General features: G+C 39.8%; 2 protein-coding genes across 4 annotated transcripts in view; one reads left to right on the top strand and one right to left on the bottom strand.

Annotated features, from left to right (window-relative positions):
• Positions 1-8,459, top strand: part of LOC147008454 (uncharacterized) — a 59,349-nt gene extending 50,890 nt beyond the window's left edge. Inside the window, exon 6 of the mRNA XM_085864016.1 lies at positions 6,558-8,459. Coding sequence (XP_085720142.1) covers positions 6,558-6,660 — 103 coding nt within the window. The 3' untranslated portion in view covers positions 6,661-8,459. The remainder of the gene's footprint in view (positions 1-6,557) is intronic.
• The window catches only part of TMEM259 (transmembrane protein 259), a 60,446-nt gene that overhangs the window by 23,049 nt on the left and 19,157 nt on the right, over positions 1-18,240 (bottom strand). For 2 of the 3 annotated variants that reach the window (XM_085864015.1, XM_085864013.1), the window contains exons 2-5: positions 14,176-14,331; positions 8,472-8,597; positions 1,306-1,477; positions 911-1,009 (exon numbers count right to left, since the gene is read on the bottom strand). In XM_085864015.1, coding sequence (XP_085720141.1) covers positions 911-1,009; positions 1,306-1,477; positions 8,472-8,597; positions 14,176-14,331 — 553 coding nt within the window. The remainder of the gene's footprint in view (positions 1-910; positions 1,010-1,305; positions 1,478-8,471; positions 8,598-14,175; positions 14,332-18,240) is intronic. The other variant, XM_085864014.1, reaches the window with a different exon arrangement.

The following is an 18,240-nucleotide window of genomic DNA, read 5'->3' as shown; positions in this document are numbered from 1 at the left end:
AACTCAGCTTTGGCACGGGAGATCCCAATTATTTTGAGGGCCTTACTTTTCATGGACCATTCAATTGGCTCGTTTTCTTGACGCTGACCCTGCTCACCAGGTTCCCTCAGCGAGGGAGCCTCGTGAGTGGGGGAGGCCAATGGGCTGACCACGTGCCTCATGGTTGCAGCAGGTTGTTTAGCATCTCAAGGAGATGTGATGGGCCAGACGTCTGCCTGGGGGATGGCCAGACGGAGGCTCCTGGAGTACCGTCGGAAAGTGGACGCAGCGACACGCTGCTGCGGCACATGCTCCCATACCTGACCTGACCTGACTTTCCATGGCACCAAGAAGGCAAAGGTGTAAGGCAGGGAAACTAACCCAAAGGGGACAGCAGTACTCCATGAAGATGCAAATCAAGACCTTGTTGGTTGTCAAAAGTTTAGACTGGCCAATCAAAGACCTTGCAAGATGAAGGATGCCCAGTCAATGGCTGGCTTTTGGAGGCCATCTTGGAAATATGGTCTGCCCAAGAAAGATCATGGCAGATGGTGAGGCACAAAGGTTTGAGTGACTTAACCTTAAAATTCCTTAATTCCTGCCCAAACCGAAAGGGGCCACTGCATCAGTGGCTCAGCTACACTCCGAGCAGGCACAGGCTGCATATGAAATGAATGAATTAATGAATGATACATACAGTGTTTATTTGAAAACTAATCACCCATGTGAAAGAAATGTAAAATGTTAGAATGTAAACTTCTTTGTATTCTGGAATGCACATTCAAATCTTGTTGACCAATTATAAAGCAAAAGAAATGGAAATTCACTAATTAACAAAAGGATTATCAAAAACAAATTGTCAGCGATTTTTTTTTGGGAGTGGGGGGGGGCAGAATATCAAGTACATGCGTTACACATATGGAGAGCTTACCAAGAGTAACGACCATCACTGGAATCTTGAGATGATGGCGAGTAGCATGGGAAAGCCGAAGAAATCCATACTCCAGAGAAAATTCCAACACGCAGGCCTCTGAGAAGAATCAAAATGTGAGGAAGAAAAATGTCAACAACACGTAAACAAATATCGATAGAAGCCGCTATTTCACTGAAAGATATATTAAAAATAAAAAGGAGGATGGGGCGGAGGGGAAGTAAAGGTACATAAAAGTACATCAAGTAGGTCTTGATGTTGTTGCCACTGAATGCAGGAGTATAAGTTACATACGTATGTAATATCACCAAGAAAAAAGTAGACAAGAGATCAATGAAATGTCTCTCGTTTCAAAAGGCCAATAGTCAGAAAGGATAAGGTGATTGATGCAAAACCTGTTTGGCTGGAAAAACCACCCAGGAGAGAAGTCCAAAGAGAATGAGGAAGTGATGTGGGACGTCTTATTTTCGCAATGGCTTTTCCAGATCTCGTTAAGGTCCCTCTGCCACCTCCTAACAGCTCAGTATTATAAGGAACAACTCTTCCCGGTTCCATCTCAAGCTCAAACTGGGGAGGGGCATGGGGGGGGAGTGGATTTTAAGGAAAAAAACAAACCGTTGCATTACATGAGTAGAGGACTCACTGATATACAGTACATCATGCCAAATAGCGTCGTTTTGCTAGAACGTCTCCAACAACTTAGGGAACAGAGTTTACTACAAATCATGCCAAAATCGACTTTACGTTGTTTGAATACATAACACATCATTATCAGTTTGTGGAGCGGATGTCGTGCCGAATCCAGCCGATGCCGCGCCCGCTTACGTCCCACCCTCGTGCAACATCAACGGTTAGGGTTAGTGGTAACTTGGGTTGGCCTCAATCGCACGTGTTTTCCCTTCGCGATCGGTTCGATATCGAGTGCATTCCATGGACTATTTTTGTGCCCAACTTGCAAAAAAACATTGGATGAGAAAGATGTGGTTCAACTACTCGAGTTACACGGGGACGACCTGATGAACAAGGACTTGACCCAACTTGAACAACAATGGGCTTAAGCACTTGAGCATGAGCAAGAAGCTGAACTTCTGACACCGCCTCCAAAACAGATGACAACAAATGCAATGCTGGCATCCTTCATCCATATAGAAAAAGCGATCGCTATATTTGCCGACAACTATCCAAATACGGAAGGAAGTGGCCAGTTTAAGAGAGCGATAGAAGAAAGCTGCCAGTACTACAAGGAAATGCAAAATAAAATAAAAATCGAAAAAAAATGCAAGCATACCAGACTAGTATCGACAGCTTCAAGCCTCAAACATCAGCCAATCCCAGGTCATCAACTCCGACATCAAGCATAGACTCTCCCCCACCAATGTTCTACACCTCCGAAAAGATATCTTCAGATGACGACATGCAGGCATGCCTCTACCTCCCTATAACTCCTCCACTCCACCATTCACTTCTCAAGCAATCTTGGTCCTATATTTTAGTGAGTACCCCTGTAACTGCTCATTTCATTTGTGTTTATTGATTTGTTCAATATCTGTCTCTCGTATGCAGTTAAGCGAGGTTAAAGTTAGGTTAGGGCAGTGTTTCTCAACCGGGGTTCCCCAAGAGGTCGCTAGGGGTTCCACGAGAAACAGTAATAAATAGGCTAATGTATTTTTGAGTAGTTTTTGTTTGATTTAATATTCGTAATTTTACTATACACTTATGGCATATTGTTGGAAACTCCTTGGTTATTATAATAGAGGCTTCAACCTCTTATATTATTTACAATTATAACAACCATAGGGAATGTATTTAACGATGTCTATATGGCGCCAGTGTGAAACCGCCCTCACTGGTTAGTGGACGTCCTGTACGCGGCGGATTCGTGCATCATTGAGTGACTGACTCAAGTACGGGACACATGCACGGTGTCCATCTATCTTCTCTGTGCTTCCTAGCGCGAAGTCAGTCTCTCTCAAGGTTAGTTCTTCTGTTTACCTTTATTGCTTCAGCTTTATTTGTTTAAGTTTTGTTTATCAAGTTGCATGAGGTGTGTTTTTTTTTTTGCGAATTAAAACCTCGGTGTGAGGTCTCATAAACGAGCAGTATGTTTTTTTTTTCATTGCCAATAAATTTGACAAAAAGAGGGTCATTTTTTCCTTAATCCAGGTATCCGAAAAAAAATATATTATATTTACCACGTGAACTACGATAAAAATATAAAAGAGCTAGATATTAATAATGGTATATAATAATTTTTATGCAGGGGTTCCCTGAGAGATGAAAACTATTTCAAGGGTTCCACAAGGGTAAAAAGGTTGAGAAATGCTGGGTTAGGGTGACCAAAAATGTACCCTGGGAACGCATTCCACCCATTATAGCACGACGTCCATGGGAATATCTCATCTACTTAATGTCGTTTTGCTTATTGTCGCACTTTCTAGGAATACACCAATGGCATAAAGTGGAAACTTGCTGTATACTGTATGTGTATATATATATATATATATATATATATATATATATATATATATATATATATATATATATATATATATATATATATATATATATATATATATATATATGTATAAATTGTTAAAAGACATACGTCCAAGCACACATGCACAGGTGTTTTTGAATTTTTGTGTCGGACTTTATTGTACTAGGTAATAGATACATACAATACACAAAGATGATGACTGGATTGATTATTTCACATATCTACCCTGAAGTTCAGTGCACTTTTGCTCACGATGTGGCATGCAAAATATGGCAATACGGTAATCATCAATGTACAAAGCATGCAGAAATGCCTACACAGCCTTGACAATCGTGCCAAGTCTCATATCAATATCACAGCTCTCATACGAGCCTCGACAAGGTATACAAAAAAAAAAAAATCCACACAATGAATTTCATCTTGGAATACAGTAAGTAATCACATGGTGACAATAAGGACGGTGTTGGAGAACCCCTCAACCCCACTTCTGTGTCAAAGAATGCATCTCGTGCAGACAATGAGGTATGGTTTTGGCTTTGGAGTACAAATCACCCAAACTTTGAACAAGTCAACTTAATACTTCCAATTCAAAAGTGTGTAAATAAATGCTTTTGAATCCTTTGTTCTCTCTGCCTGTTAACTTATCAAACAAATACACACATGAAGTCACTTGGTCGCTGAGTGATTTGAGTTACCCTGAATGCAAATGGCTTTACTTATTAATCGTCCGTTAAAGGACAGATTGGGCATGGGATGTTTAGCGTCCGCACGGAAGGCACACCACATCTGGTGCGGTGACTGCTCAAAATGCAATTTAGGTTGCGGGCGTGAAGGAGTATCAGAATGTCGCTTAGCAGGCTCAGACGTTAAACCGAAGCATGGTGGTAGTGCCTGCCTCTCCCCACACCATTAAATTGTCTATTTGTATAAAGACATAATTTCAATAGTGTTCTGCATGGCTTTGTACAATTTTTAACTCTAATATGTACTAAAGTGAAGGTTAAGTAAAGTTTGGGTGACCAAAAATTGTTTGCCTTGACAACGCCTGGAATTTTTTTTTCCCCATTTTCCCTGGAAAATCCTCTTTATCTCTTTGCTGATGACTCCACCCTCTGCCGTACCATTGGTCATCCCTCAGATCGGCATGCAGCAGCTTCTTCGCTCACTGCAGATCTGGGTAAAATCACAAACTGGTCCAACACGTGGAACATGTCTTTCAATCCGGACAAATCGTACACTCTCACTATGTCTCTCCGAAAGGACCGTTTAGAACTCCCCCCCCCCCCAACCACTTTCTCAACAATCCTCTGGAAGAAGCCCTTTCTTTCAAGCTTCTGGGTCTCATGATCTCCCATGACTTTTCCTGAGAAAGCCACATTTCAAACCTCGCCTACAAAGCCAGTCGCCGACTGGGAATCCTCAGTCATGCAAAGTCCTTCCTCGGCCCACCTGAGCTCCTGACCACTGACAAAGCTTTCGTCCGCAGCCTGATGGAGTACTGCTCTCCCCTCTGGGCTGGTGCTCCTGCCTCCCACCTTTCTCGGCTTCACGCTGTGGAAACCAAGGCATTTCAGATCATTGGCATCTCCCGCGATGAGGCTGAGTCTTTGGGCCTCTCTCTCCCTCACCGCAGGCAGGTTGGTGGTCTTTCTGTCTACTACCGTCTCCTCTCCAGCCTCGCCCCCCCTGCTCTCTCTGCGATTTGTCCCCACCACATTTCCGCAGGGCGCTCAAGGTCCGCCAACAACCCCCTTCTGGTAAAACTACCAAAATCACGAATCACTGCTCACCTTCACCCTTTCATTCCTCTTTTTTCCTGCCTTTGGAATAAACTCCCTCACTCTGTTCAATCCCATTCTTCCCTCCAGGTCTTCAAAACAGCTGTTCACCACCACCCCTTATCATCCCCCGTCCAAATCCTCGATCTTTTCTACCCCCGATAATCCACCCAAACCCATCTCCTTCAAATTCCCTGCTTTCCTTCCTGAAAGTCCCTGTAATGTCCATCTTGTATTCCCCATGTTCCCCACCCCATCCCTCTCCCTTCCACAGATCTCATGTCTCTTTTCCCCACTGTTTTGTCCTTCCTACTCCCGCCCCTCTTGTCTCATGCCCCCCTTGCTGTGCGTTGTGCGTTAGCTCTCATACGAGCCTTGACAAGGTATTCAAAAAAAACCTGCATCCCCCCATTATAACACGATGTACTGTAAATGGGAAATTCGTATCCGAATAACATCGTTTCATATAACGTTGCAGGTTTTAAGAACACATCCATGGTGTAAATCAGTGACTTGCTGCAATTCAATTGAAACAAGAAAAAGAGCAAACAGAGATTGTAGAACCTCACCAGGCCTTCTTTTGAGTGGTGTATTTTTTTGGTTTGAGGGTAAATCCAATATGGCTACCAACCCATATGACCAATGACATCATATGTGTGAACCTTTTGTTCCTCATGGAAAGGCAGTTATATGTGTAAAGTTTTGCCTCAATCTGTTCAGCCACTTCAGAGAAGAAGATTTTTCAAGGTTAAAAAACCAAACAAGCAATATGGCTGCTGAATCACATGACCGATAACATCATCAATTTTTCAGGGTGACGGAGCACGAACCACTCGCTTAGGGTGACGGAGCACAAACCACTCGCTCAGGGTGACGGAGCACCAACCATTCGCTCAGGGTGACAGAGCACGAACAACTCGCTCAGGGTGACGTGGCGCGGCAAAATTGTCCGCAGAGAGTGAACGATTCACTCAGAACAACATGGCGTGGTATTGCTGTCGACAATGGGCGCCCAGCAAGTGGCTTAAGCACTCATGCAAGCACTCCAATAAAATGGTTGATAAGGTCACGCTGTCGCTGCATACCAGAAAGGATCCCTTTAACTTTAAAGCCGGTCTTCACCGCACACGCAGCAATTAATGAAATAAAATGAATTAATGAAATAAAATGACTTCATCCACAAAAAAGTTGCAGCTTAATGCAGAACAACCCTGGAGACATCGCAAAATTAATCTCTCGTGAAATAAACACTGCAGAAAATGCGCCATTTTGCCTGCTGGTCTGTGCATGTGTCACGTGATATATCGATTAGAGGTTCGCACAAACATTATTACCTTATTTTGAAACGTCCGGTTTTTTTTGTTTTTACCAGATTTGCTCTGATTCCCTGTAGAGCACATCACGAAACATCCGAAAATATACACAGATCTGGCAGACGCTATGGATCAGCATTCCCTCTGGGGGACAGGGTGTGAGGTCGAGCAGTGAATGCATTAAATCATTCAGCTCAATGAAGCTGATGAATTTTGTGTTCTGAAATTTTTTTTGTTCACTCAATATAATTCTCCAAATAGTAGAAAAAGATCAGTTTAATCCTCTGGAAATTTCACATTTTCTTGTGTATGTATTGTGGAAATTAGACTATTTAATTGAATTTATAATCATGTAAAATGCAAAATTAACTTAGTTTTGTTATTTTGAGAAATAATTTAATAAACATACATGCTGATAAAGCTAAGTATACATGTTGAGAAAGCTAAGTATACATGCTGATGAAAGCAGTAAGAAAATAGACATGATCTTTACTTTAGTCGTAAACATTTATTAAATCTTCTCTGTTGAGTGAAGCATTGACCTGTGATCATGTAGTCAGCAGGGCAAAACAATGACTCTCTCGTACCCCTCCCCCCCCCACCCCACACCCCTCTCCTTGAAGCTGAAAAACAAACCAAAACCTATGTGGCATATTTGAAGTCAACAAAGTTTCATCTGATATCTTGGTAAAAACTGTATATAAACGCTCAATATGCTATGTAACCTTAAGTCTTTGGCTGGCAATACCATTGAGAGTCAAATTCTTCCTTCTGTGCACATGAGTGTCTTTTGTTTTACTGAATAAACGGCTTGTATGTGAACTTACATCTCTTTGTCTTGAGGTAGCAGGAAACTGCTTCCACAGTATGGAGGAGGAAACATAACACTTGGCGTGGCTTAACACTTGCTTAACACTTAGCCACGCCCTACAGGACAGATTGACCAGGCAGAGTTTTGTTTTCTTGCAACTTTTTTAATAAAAAAATTTTGTATGATCTTTCACACATTCCTGTGTGTTTGTTGAACTTTTTTTTCAGGATTGTTCGAAAAATGTCATTAAAAATTTCATGTGAAAAAAAAAAAAACTTTACGTTAATGCATTCGTGGGTCAGATAGACCCGAGTATTCGTTAACCTATATTTTGCTCTAACAAAACATTTTTACAAATGACCTTTCATATATGTTTAGAACAAAGTCTAATGCATATTCCTTTGTGTGTTTGGTTTTGGCTTTTTCTCTCATGATCACGAGAAAATTTATTTTTAAAAATGCAATAACCCCACGAATGCATTCATGGGTCAGATTGACCCGGCAAGGTTTTTGTTTCCCTACAATTTTGTTATAAAAACGTTTTTATCTATGATCCTTCATATATGTTTCAAATAAAGGGTAATTTATAATTAAAGGGGAAATTCCACTCCAACAATGCAGTCGTGACTAATTTAGCCCCAGGCTATGCAAAAAAAATTGTTTTGCTATAATTTCATTAAAAAAAATTTTATGCATGATCTTTCATATATGCTTAGAATAAACAGTAATACATAAAACTGTGTGTTTGCTTTGTTTTTTTGTCTTTCAGGGTCGTGGAGGGAATTTTTTTTTTTAACACATTAAACAATAGGTTTTATTGGCTAAGTTATTAGACTCATTTATTTCTTTAAATTATCAGATTTCACAACAGATTTCGACCTTTGTTTGGTCCAGACGATATCCGAAAGATACACTGACACACATTTCCCTTTATTAGAATAGATACGCACTGTTGTATCATGCACACACTTGTGAGTTTCCAAGGACTGTTTAGCATGGCAAAATCACACATGAAACTAACGGCCTGGCAGGCATATTACATGCACACATTAGGGGAAAACAACCCTGATAAAAACAAACTTGTAGGTATAACAGTGATAATATTATTTTTAAACCTCTATGTAAGAGCAGAATTATAATCCAGGTAACAATTCAGTCTTACCTGTATAGAGCTGTTGGCGTAGCTCTCCACGTCTTCCACGTCTTCCTCCACAGCATCTACCTCCATTTCTATATCATTTTCAGAATCATTGGGAAAGAGGGAAGTGCTAGGTGGAGTCTCTGGTTCCTGGAGACATGCAAGAATTGGAATAATGTGAAACAATAAAAAGGATTCTGAATATTTTTAAAGATTGCTCTGCCAAGTGCCTCTTTAAAACAACCAAATCAATGCACACGCACACATGCACGCATAACCCTTTCCGACACTTAATACTCATTCCCTGCTATTTTCTCTCTGTATGTAGCCTCCCATGGAACTAATATCATATTATATCATATCTATTGTTTCTTCTCCTCCACCTGTTATTTTCTCACCATTATCTTTTCTCTTGTACCCTTTTATCATTTTTGCCTCTCCTGCATGTTTCACTCACTCACTCACTCACTCACTCACTGCCCACTCACTCCCTCACAACCCTCTGCTACCCCCTCTTGGCCCAGGTTTTTTTTTTTCTTTCTAGTGATCAGCCAGCATCCCAAGTTCTGCAGCATTCTTACAGCTATTAAATGGCTTTCTTTCCACCATATCTGCGACATGTGTATGTATTTATTTGTGCTCGGGATTGAACCAATCTGAGAACTTTACAACCTGCATCTCCGGTAACAGTATGGTAACAATCCCTTCTGGATAGAGTAATGACAAATTTTCCAGCCAAGCTCTCGTGTTATTACTCATGCTGCACATTCTGGATGTTGTTCGAGAGCGTCCTGTATCCCGAAAAATCTGGCTATCCACACAGACAAAACTGGCAGGGACTACAACCTGCAATCTCTCAAAAGGATACATTGCCGATGCATCTGATATTCTATCTACATAGGAATACTTTCACAAAGGCCTACTCTCTCAAATGTACAGGTTTATCTCATCTCTGCAGCTATCCGAGCCAGCATCTCTGTCCTGATACAATCAATCCCGTCGCGATGCAGTTCTGGTCAAGCAGTTCTCAACATCGAAGGCAAACCTGACTGAAGGCAATTTTAGGTCACTATTTTAGGTCACACCAAGGAAAAAAAAAATGAAACTTCCCAAGTCGATTTGCACCAAGGGGAAAAAAAATGAAACTTCCCTAGTGGATTTGCACCAAGGAAAAAAAAAATGAAACTTCCCAAGTCAATTTGCAGCAAGGAAATTTTTTTTTTCCAAATTTTTAGTCTATTTTTGCTTAACACTAAGCTTCATCTATTTTTTCAGTGCGAGTTAAAAGCCATTTTTTCCCCCAAATAATATCAAAAATATAGATTTCTTTTCCTTTTTTATATTTTTATTTTACAATTTTGGAGATTTGCTATTTTTTCACTATTTTTCTTGACTTTTTTTTCAAAAGTTTGCCTACTTTTTTACAATTAAAAAGATTTTTTTTCCTATTATTTCCTTTTTTTGTTCAAAACTGGCTATTTAAAATCTATTTTCACCTTTTTTCCTATATATTTTGTTCCAAATTTTTTTTTTGAGAATTAAAAAAAAAAAATAGCCAGTTTTGGAACAAAAATGGGAAAAAATAATAAAAAAAAAAAAATAGCTTTGTTTTTTTTTTTAATATGTATTTTTTTTTTTAATCTTCCTTTTTTGGTTCCAAAACTGGCAATTTAAAAAAGTTCTCCTAATTTTTCCTATTTTTTTTTTGTTCAAAAACTCAATTAAAAAAAAATTTTCATATGAAAAAATAGGGAAAAAAAAAGTATTTTTGTAGATATTCTTTTTTCTATTTTTTTGACGAGGGTTGGCACATGGCAAATACTCATGTGGAATAAGTGTGATTTTTTAAAATGACGTCATCGGTGCCTTCGTTATGACGTCATAATTGCATAGGTGGAATGATACATCTGATCAGTATGAAAACTTTTCAGTCATCTGGAGATAAATTGGTCAACAGGAAAAAATTGACGTCATTGGTCACGTGTTTCAGCAGCCAGATTTAAAAAAAATAAAAAGTAAAAATCAAAAAAACCTTCAAAATATTCTCCAAAAAGCTTGAACAAATCGAAGAGAACCTTTGCAGGTATAACCGCCTATCCACGAGGAACAAAAAGGTCCCCAACTATGATGTCATAGTTCACATGGTGTGGCAGCCATATTGGATTTACCCTAAAACGTCTCAAAATCATCTTCTCCGGAACGGCTGGACAGATTGAGGGGAAACTTTACACACGTTCCCCAAGCCTTGAAGATACCAGGGTGTTCATGAATAATTGATAGGTAACATAGTTTGGCAGCCATATTGGATTGAAGGAAAATATATTTTTTAATTCTCTCATGAACCACTGCATCAATTGATGTGAAACTTCAAAATTATGATCTTGTGGTGATGGGGAATATACGTTTTAAATTTCAACCTAATCCAAGTTCGGCCTGATGATTTCAACTTTGCCTTTTGCTTGCTTGGGTTACTTCTCCCCAATGCAGTACCTATTTTGTTTTGCCTATGCGATTTGAATTTTTTTTTAAAATCCCATTCTGAATTAATTTGAATGAAGAGGACCTAATGGGTCAGGTGTCCGATCAAAGTGGGTTTGCATCAAAGTGGGACATCTTCGTACCCAGTCATCACTGCCAGCAGTTATAAAGTGGAAGTTCCAGTGTTAAGAGCGTACATTGAAAACCGTTCAATGGAGAAAATTAAAACTTTACCACATGTTGCATGACCATTTAATATAGCGCATCTTACTTGGATACTTGGATGATGATCTATTTTCAAAATCAGTCACTGGACGAGGTTCAGGCTCTTGAACCTTTATGCCTCCCTGCCAGCCATGACCTCTCCTGCCCTGACCCCAAGGCAAAGCTGACCTACAAAAGCAACCAAATACTGGGCATAATCTGTCATTTCCAGTCATTCTTTGGAAAATTTTGTCAATGCTAATCACCGCCTACAAGGCCTTTGCCTGTAGCTCAATGGAGTATGGTTCTCTGCTGGTACTTCTACACGAGATCTAACTCTCTCCTGGATTCAATGGTACATGTAATGCTTTTGATTTGATTTGCAATTCAGATGAGGCTTTATTGGAGGCACAATGAAGCACGAGGCCTGTTACCCTCACATTGCAGACAGGTTGGTGGTCTTTTACTGCCTCTGTTCTCTCAGCTCTTCAACCCTCCCAAGGTCCTCCAGGAATCTCATGTTCCTGAAGTAAAATTGGGCTTACTTCCCACATCCACTCTTTGTTCCTCTTTTCTCCGGTTTCTGAAACTGCCTTCCTGTGTCTGTTCAATCGCACTCTTTCTTCCAGGGCTTCAGGTTGGTGGTAAACTCTCATCTTATGTTAACCTCAACCCTAACCATAAGCTTTTCCACCTCTATTAAGTCCATGCCCCCAACTGAACCCTCATGTAGATTATTAGTCCCTTACAAGTTTCTGAGGGGACTACCGGTTTGCTCTCCATCTGTCCCACCTGTGGTTTTTCTGACTTTTCCCCCATACCCTTTAACATATTCAACTAAAACTGGGTACATGGCTTCATCATGATAAGTTGCAGAACAAGTTCGAGTTTCAGGGCGTTTCATCAATTTTTCAGTTATGCCCTGTTTGGACTGAGAAAATATCACATCAGTTGGGGACATGCGTTGCAAAGCAATTCTCGCTCTTGTGTTTGCTTCCCTCCTCTTTTCCTGTACTTTCATGTTTCATACGCCTGTTGCCTCACTGTCACATGTTCGCATGTTGCAGTTTTTCCCTCCATCACCTCGCTCTACAAAGAGTATATTTATCACATCAAGCTGAAAGATATGAAAGGTTAAAAAAAAGAAACATTTATTGCACAAGTGGTCATGTACTATGACAAGGATGCTTCGCCAAGTATGTCGACATTGCGAGCATTATTTATCAAATCACGACATAGCTAAAATAGAACAACACTCAGTAGAGCACATACCTCCACCAGGCTGAACAGTTTACGTTTTGTATCCTATTGATAAGCCAGATCTGGATCTGTGCTGGAACCAAAATCGAATCGTCTTGTTCTTTTCACCTACCCAACTCATGCCCTAAGTTGTCACAAGTCTTGTCCACCTCATTTTGTCACAAGTCGTACACAACTTTTTGAAACATCAAAGGCGATCACAATCCGGCACAAGAACGCTCCATGTTGGACACAAGCCGGCCACGTGAACGGCGAAAATGTCGGCGAGTGTTGGGTGAACTTGGAACGGACGGGTCCCCAAGCGAGCGCGTGTGCAAGGCTCCACCTGCTGCGCAGCGCAAGAGGCGTGCGCGAGATGCGCGGAGCAAGTCGCGGGAACGACACGGTAAATCACGCAGGGTCCGTGTACGAGTGACGTCATCAGCACGGACCTCGCAGCGCGAGCTTCGGGTGAGCAGCGCACGTCGGCTCGCATGGCGGATGCCCCGAAAGCGAGCACTCGGTGCGATTTGCAAGGTGACGTCATGGCTGCACATAGTGCCCGACGGAAGGGACGAGCGAGTGAGCTGCAGACCGCTGCCTTGGCTGTGTAAGAAAAGAAAAAAACGCCTCGCTCCAAATACACGGCCCCCACCAGGATGTGGCAAGCATCCTTGCTTGGGCAAAGGAGCAATAGTTAGTGGAAAGGGTTTAGCGTAGATAGACCGGCCTCTTGGGGCAGGAACAGTTCCTCATGGGGCCCGTGGAACAAGTTAGTGGGAAATGTTAGGATCGATTTAGAATGGAAAATGGATTTTGGGAGACATGGACGGACATGGAATCTGTCGTGGGGACGTAGATTAGCAGTAGAGTTAAATAGTATGTGCACTGTTAGTTATTTTATAGTTAGGATTTTTACATTTTAAACAACAACAACAACAACAAGAACAACAACGCCCATCTTCGCTTCTTCACCATAGGCCTTTCCCATGCACATGTGTGTCAAGCACAGCTGTGGGCGGAGTCCAATGTGCCAGGCGGGGTTTCTTCAGATGCTGGCGTCTTGGATTTCACTCTAAATACGGGCATGGCGACCCTCTCAGCCAATCGGAGGGGTGCGAGCACGTCTGTCGCCTCTCGGCTAATGGGGAGCCAACGCAACATATTACTGCTCGACTTCCTGGTCGAGCAGTGGAGACATGAGCACCACCCCCCCCCCCCCCACGACTAATCTCGGACGGTCGGGAGATCGCCAGACACGCCTGTCCAATGAGGTCGGAATGACACGAGACGGATCCGGGAGATTTGCCGCGTGGGTAATTGGGTGTATTGAAGTTTGGCAATTGACCCTACCCCACGCGATCGAATTATTGGCGATTCATGGTCCAGTAAGGGACCTGTGCCTTTCGGATTTATCCGAGAGTCATGACGTAAATTCCGGTGTGTTCGGTGGAGCCGACTCTACTGTTCCCCCTAGTGGTCGTACTCGCCACCGATACCCGGCCCCACAACACTATTACTCAATGGTAAAGAATCACTTTAAAAATTTTCGGATCTGGATCCAGATTCAGATCTTCATCAAAATCGAATCAGTTCGTCCTTGTCACACACCTAACCTGTCCACCAAATTACTTCTGAATCTGTCTACAACTTTTTGAGATATCTTGTTCACAGACAGAGAGAGACAGACAAACGGGGGTAAAAAAAAAAAATTAACCTCCGTCCACCTTCCGTGGCAGAGGTAACAATTGACTGGCATGCACAATAACCTAATAATTAAAAGACAAAGCAATGTGGAAAACAAGACCTCAAAAGTCACAGGAGGACGCGAAGAGTTTCTCTCCAGCTGTACTCTTAAGACACCATCTCGTGGCCACGAATCATACACATGATCCAAGCAAAGGGTTGGAGATCGGGAGAAGGCAACATGAATGTATGCCAGCACCCCCAGCACTGCTAGAGCCTAAGGGGAGAGATGGGCACAAAGACATCTGTAATCAAAAGATAAATCAAGTTGGAGTGAAAGGAGAGATAAATTGGAAGGGTTTTTGATAGAATGGATGAAATGTTGTAAAAACCTAGAGTTATGTGGTGTAGACATTGACAGACATAGAAAGACAGAAAAAAGCCTGTTTATTCTAAGTTTCAAGAATATGTTTGATGTCTCACAGACCATAGATAGGCACCAACTCAGTCGGAACTTTGGATATGGCATTGTAGAGTGCATATCAACATTCACAATGTACAGTATTATGAAAATCCTTTATTTCTCTCTCGCGTATTTGTTTCACTTCTTCAACAAAGAAAAGAACAGCAATAAGTAGGACAGCTTTTGACTATGGTAGAATAAAAAAGCACTTCCAGGACTTTCATCTTTTTACTCAATTCTGTTCCCTGGGAGTACAAGATATGACAAATATGCACAGAATATGGAGAAGTGCATGATACATCGACATTCGATACAGTTAATGCAGTTTGCTTTTTTTCTCACTCAATAAGGAATCTAAACACCCAAACCTTTCTGCACTTCAAAGAAGCAACCGATTTAATAATTTTATTTAAAAATCCAATTTTTTGGACCATGAAAAAACAAAAAAAAAAACCGTAAGGCCATTTGGTGCCTCAATAGTGAAAGAAAACTGTGTTTTTGTCCACCGTGTAACAATCCCATCCTTAAGCCACCTCACAAGTAAAGGCATTAGTGTAAAATATTAAAGATATTGCAGATCATTACAAAACGCGAACGAGAAAGCATCCCAAAATGGAAAGCTCGCCCGCATCCGCTTTACAAGGAAATGCAAGGAAATCTAACACAGGTGGAGGCCATTCAAGCCCATCATATAGCGGGGCGAACACCATACTAATTTACCTACACAACATCCAAGGCAGAAAATGCAAAACAATGTTTTTAATTAATGAAATAATTGTTGTTGTTTTTATTAATTTATTATATTTATTTTTTGTATTTTTCTTGTTTTTTCTTCTTCCTCTCAGGGGATGGGGCATGGGCTTGGTTAAATACACACATCAAGCACACAACCCCCCTTGACAAGACAAGTTACAGGCATTCTAGCAGAAATATTTGGTCAACCTCCCACAAATTGCAACAAAAGCAAACTCAACAGATTTTGATTCCTGGATATGTTCTCAGTGACAGAAAAAAGTCCTAAGGGATCCTCCGGGGGGAAAGTCCTGAAATCATGGAAATCCAATATGGCCGCTACCCGGCTTTGGGGAAAATGAGAAAATTATAGATTGATATTGTAATATGTAAATATATGTTTTTCTGCATTCTAATTGTTTCTAGTTATGGTCAGTATATTGATATACAAGAATAATTATAAAAAAGTGAAATGTATCGAGGGCAAAATAAAAAATTATAGCTTTTTTGTCCAAAAATAAAAATATTTAACTGATACTGATTTTGGCTCCTGGACAAAAAAAAAAGAAACGTTGAAGACACAAGATGAAATCAAGTCGATGGTAATACAATATAATTATGTAAATCATTGAAACATGACAAAATTCACAATTCCACTCGGGGCAATCACATCTGCCTGACAAAGATTTTCAAATGAAAATGAAAAGTCGCATTAAACTCAGAAACTACATCCATTATAAACTTACTATACATGTTGAGAAAAATCAAGCGTATTAAAGTTAGAACTCGACAATGTCGTCATCATCCTCATCATTGTCACATGGAGTGTTTGTGCAGCCAGAGCCTCTGCAGTTTCCACAAGCTGGAGTGCACTCAATGTTGTGCTTCTTGCATGTGCATCTCATGGTGCTACATTCAGCCTGGCAGTTGCACCTAATGACACGTAACATCTTTTCAGATGCTGGAGCTATTGATGTCTGAAGTTGCACAAAACCCTTGTCACACTTTTGCCAACCCTTTTCTTAACTTAACTTACCTTTTCTTAATAATTTTTTTCATTATTTAACATTCCAATTAAATCTAAAGTTGTCAGTTTATCAACATCAGCATAATGCCAATCTTTTATTGAAAATACCTCATTCTTATGTTGTAGAACATATTTATTAAAATACCGAATACCCTTTTCTTGAAGGTATGCTTGGACACAGAAATGATCATTTTCTTGAAGCCTTCTTGCTGTCATTTATGTATTAGAAATATATGTTAGAATAATATTATGGCACGAAACACCTCCCCATCTTCCCATAGTTAAATCATTTTATATTTCCCTACTTATTATATATAATCCTGTTTTTTTTCTGTTTTCATGATATAAACTAGGGCAAAACCATGATTATATTTACCCTTATTAAATTATTTTATTTGTTGTTTACTAATCGTGGCTCCACAAAACTCATTCTCTATACCAAGTGGATAATATTCTTCCTTACGAGACTGATTTAATTGTTCCAGGTCTTCTAGGTCAATTTTAAATGACCAATTATACCCTAAATCATTCTTTTCATACCCCCATTGTTCTATTGTCATACAAACGATACGCCCTTCTTTATAAAAATTTATTTTAATTCGAACTGTGAATTCTGTATGACCTGGAGATAAAATCAACACTTCTGTATCTTTGGAATACACGGCCGTTTAATTTAAGGATATATATTGTGCTAAATCGCTTAATCTCACCAAGTCATTCGCGTCAGTCGGGCTTGGATAATTTTTGAATTTATAAGGATTTTTCATATTAATATTTTTGGTTATATTATATTTATGTTGTTCAGCCTGTGCCTTTGTGTAATAATTTGATAAATCAATATCCAGTTCTTGGGATACACCAAAGATAGAAACATCTTTACCAACATAAGTCATTTATATTAGATTAAAATTAATGTCATAAAAATTTTTATTTTTGTTGAGTTGAAATAACACATACAGACATAATTGACCACAACACTTGGAATTTAATTATTGGACTTGAAATGTTTGATAAACACCATTCTGTAAGAATTTTATGACTTCAGCAGATGGTGGAAGACCAAAACTATCAAAATAATATTTGTCTTGACTATTAAAAATACAAACCCAATGAGAACCATTCCCATTATTATCTTCAAAGTTCATAATAATATTCTTTGTATGTTTAGGCACATTTGTTATTTCATCTCTCATACAAATAACCACATTATGAATTTTTAATTTCTTACAATATTTGACAAGTTGTAAATTTGATGTTGTATTCTTTCCAAATTCTTTAAACCACTGATCAATGCTCATTTATTTATTAGAAAGATATAATCCATTACCTCTTTTAGTAAATTTTACACCTGCTTGTGCGATAGAAGAAAACATATCTCCAACTAACAATCTCACTTTATCAGGCAGACCTTCAAGTTTTTCAGCAAAATCTACAATTACACCACTTCCACTAATTTGTTTCTGCAACTCTTTGTTATGTCTTTCCAATTCTTTTTGAGCCTGGAGTTGAGCCTTCCTTTCGTTGGCAGTTTTCACCGCTGTTGAAATACCACCTGTCAATGCTCCAACCGCACTTAAACCAGCAAATAAAGGAATTAGAAATGGGAGAAATCCTCCACTCATCTCTCTTATTGAATATTTTTTCAACATTGGTTTTGTCATTTTAATTTTAAGTGAGCCAGTATCATTCAAGATTTTAACCTGTTCTCTTGTGAGCAAAACATCAATTCTTACTGCTCCTTTTCTCTGAATTGTGTTTACGTTAATCGTACAAGGCTTTTGATTTTGAACACAAGATGATAGTTTATGAAGATTTATTTGATTAACATATACCCCAGTTGGTACTTTGCCACTCATTTATTTAACAAAAAATTATGTGAGACTAATCATAACACCATTATCTGTATTAATATGCAATTCTGTTTCTTTCAAAAGCAAACAATATGTATCAACTTCTTCACTCTC

The sequence above is a fragment of the Eptatretus burgeri genome, chromosome 18, assembly GCF_056783735.1.
Source record: "Eptatretus burgeri isolate ZD-2024b chromosome 18, Ebu_testis_v1, whole genome shotgun sequence".
Classification (NCBI taxonomy): domain Eukaryota; kingdom Metazoa; phylum Chordata; class Myxini; order Myxiniformes; family Myxinidae; genus Eptatretus; species Eptatretus burgeri.
The sequence above is the reverse complement of the archived record's forward strand: the minus strand, read 5'-3'. Positions and strand labels throughout refer to the sequence as shown.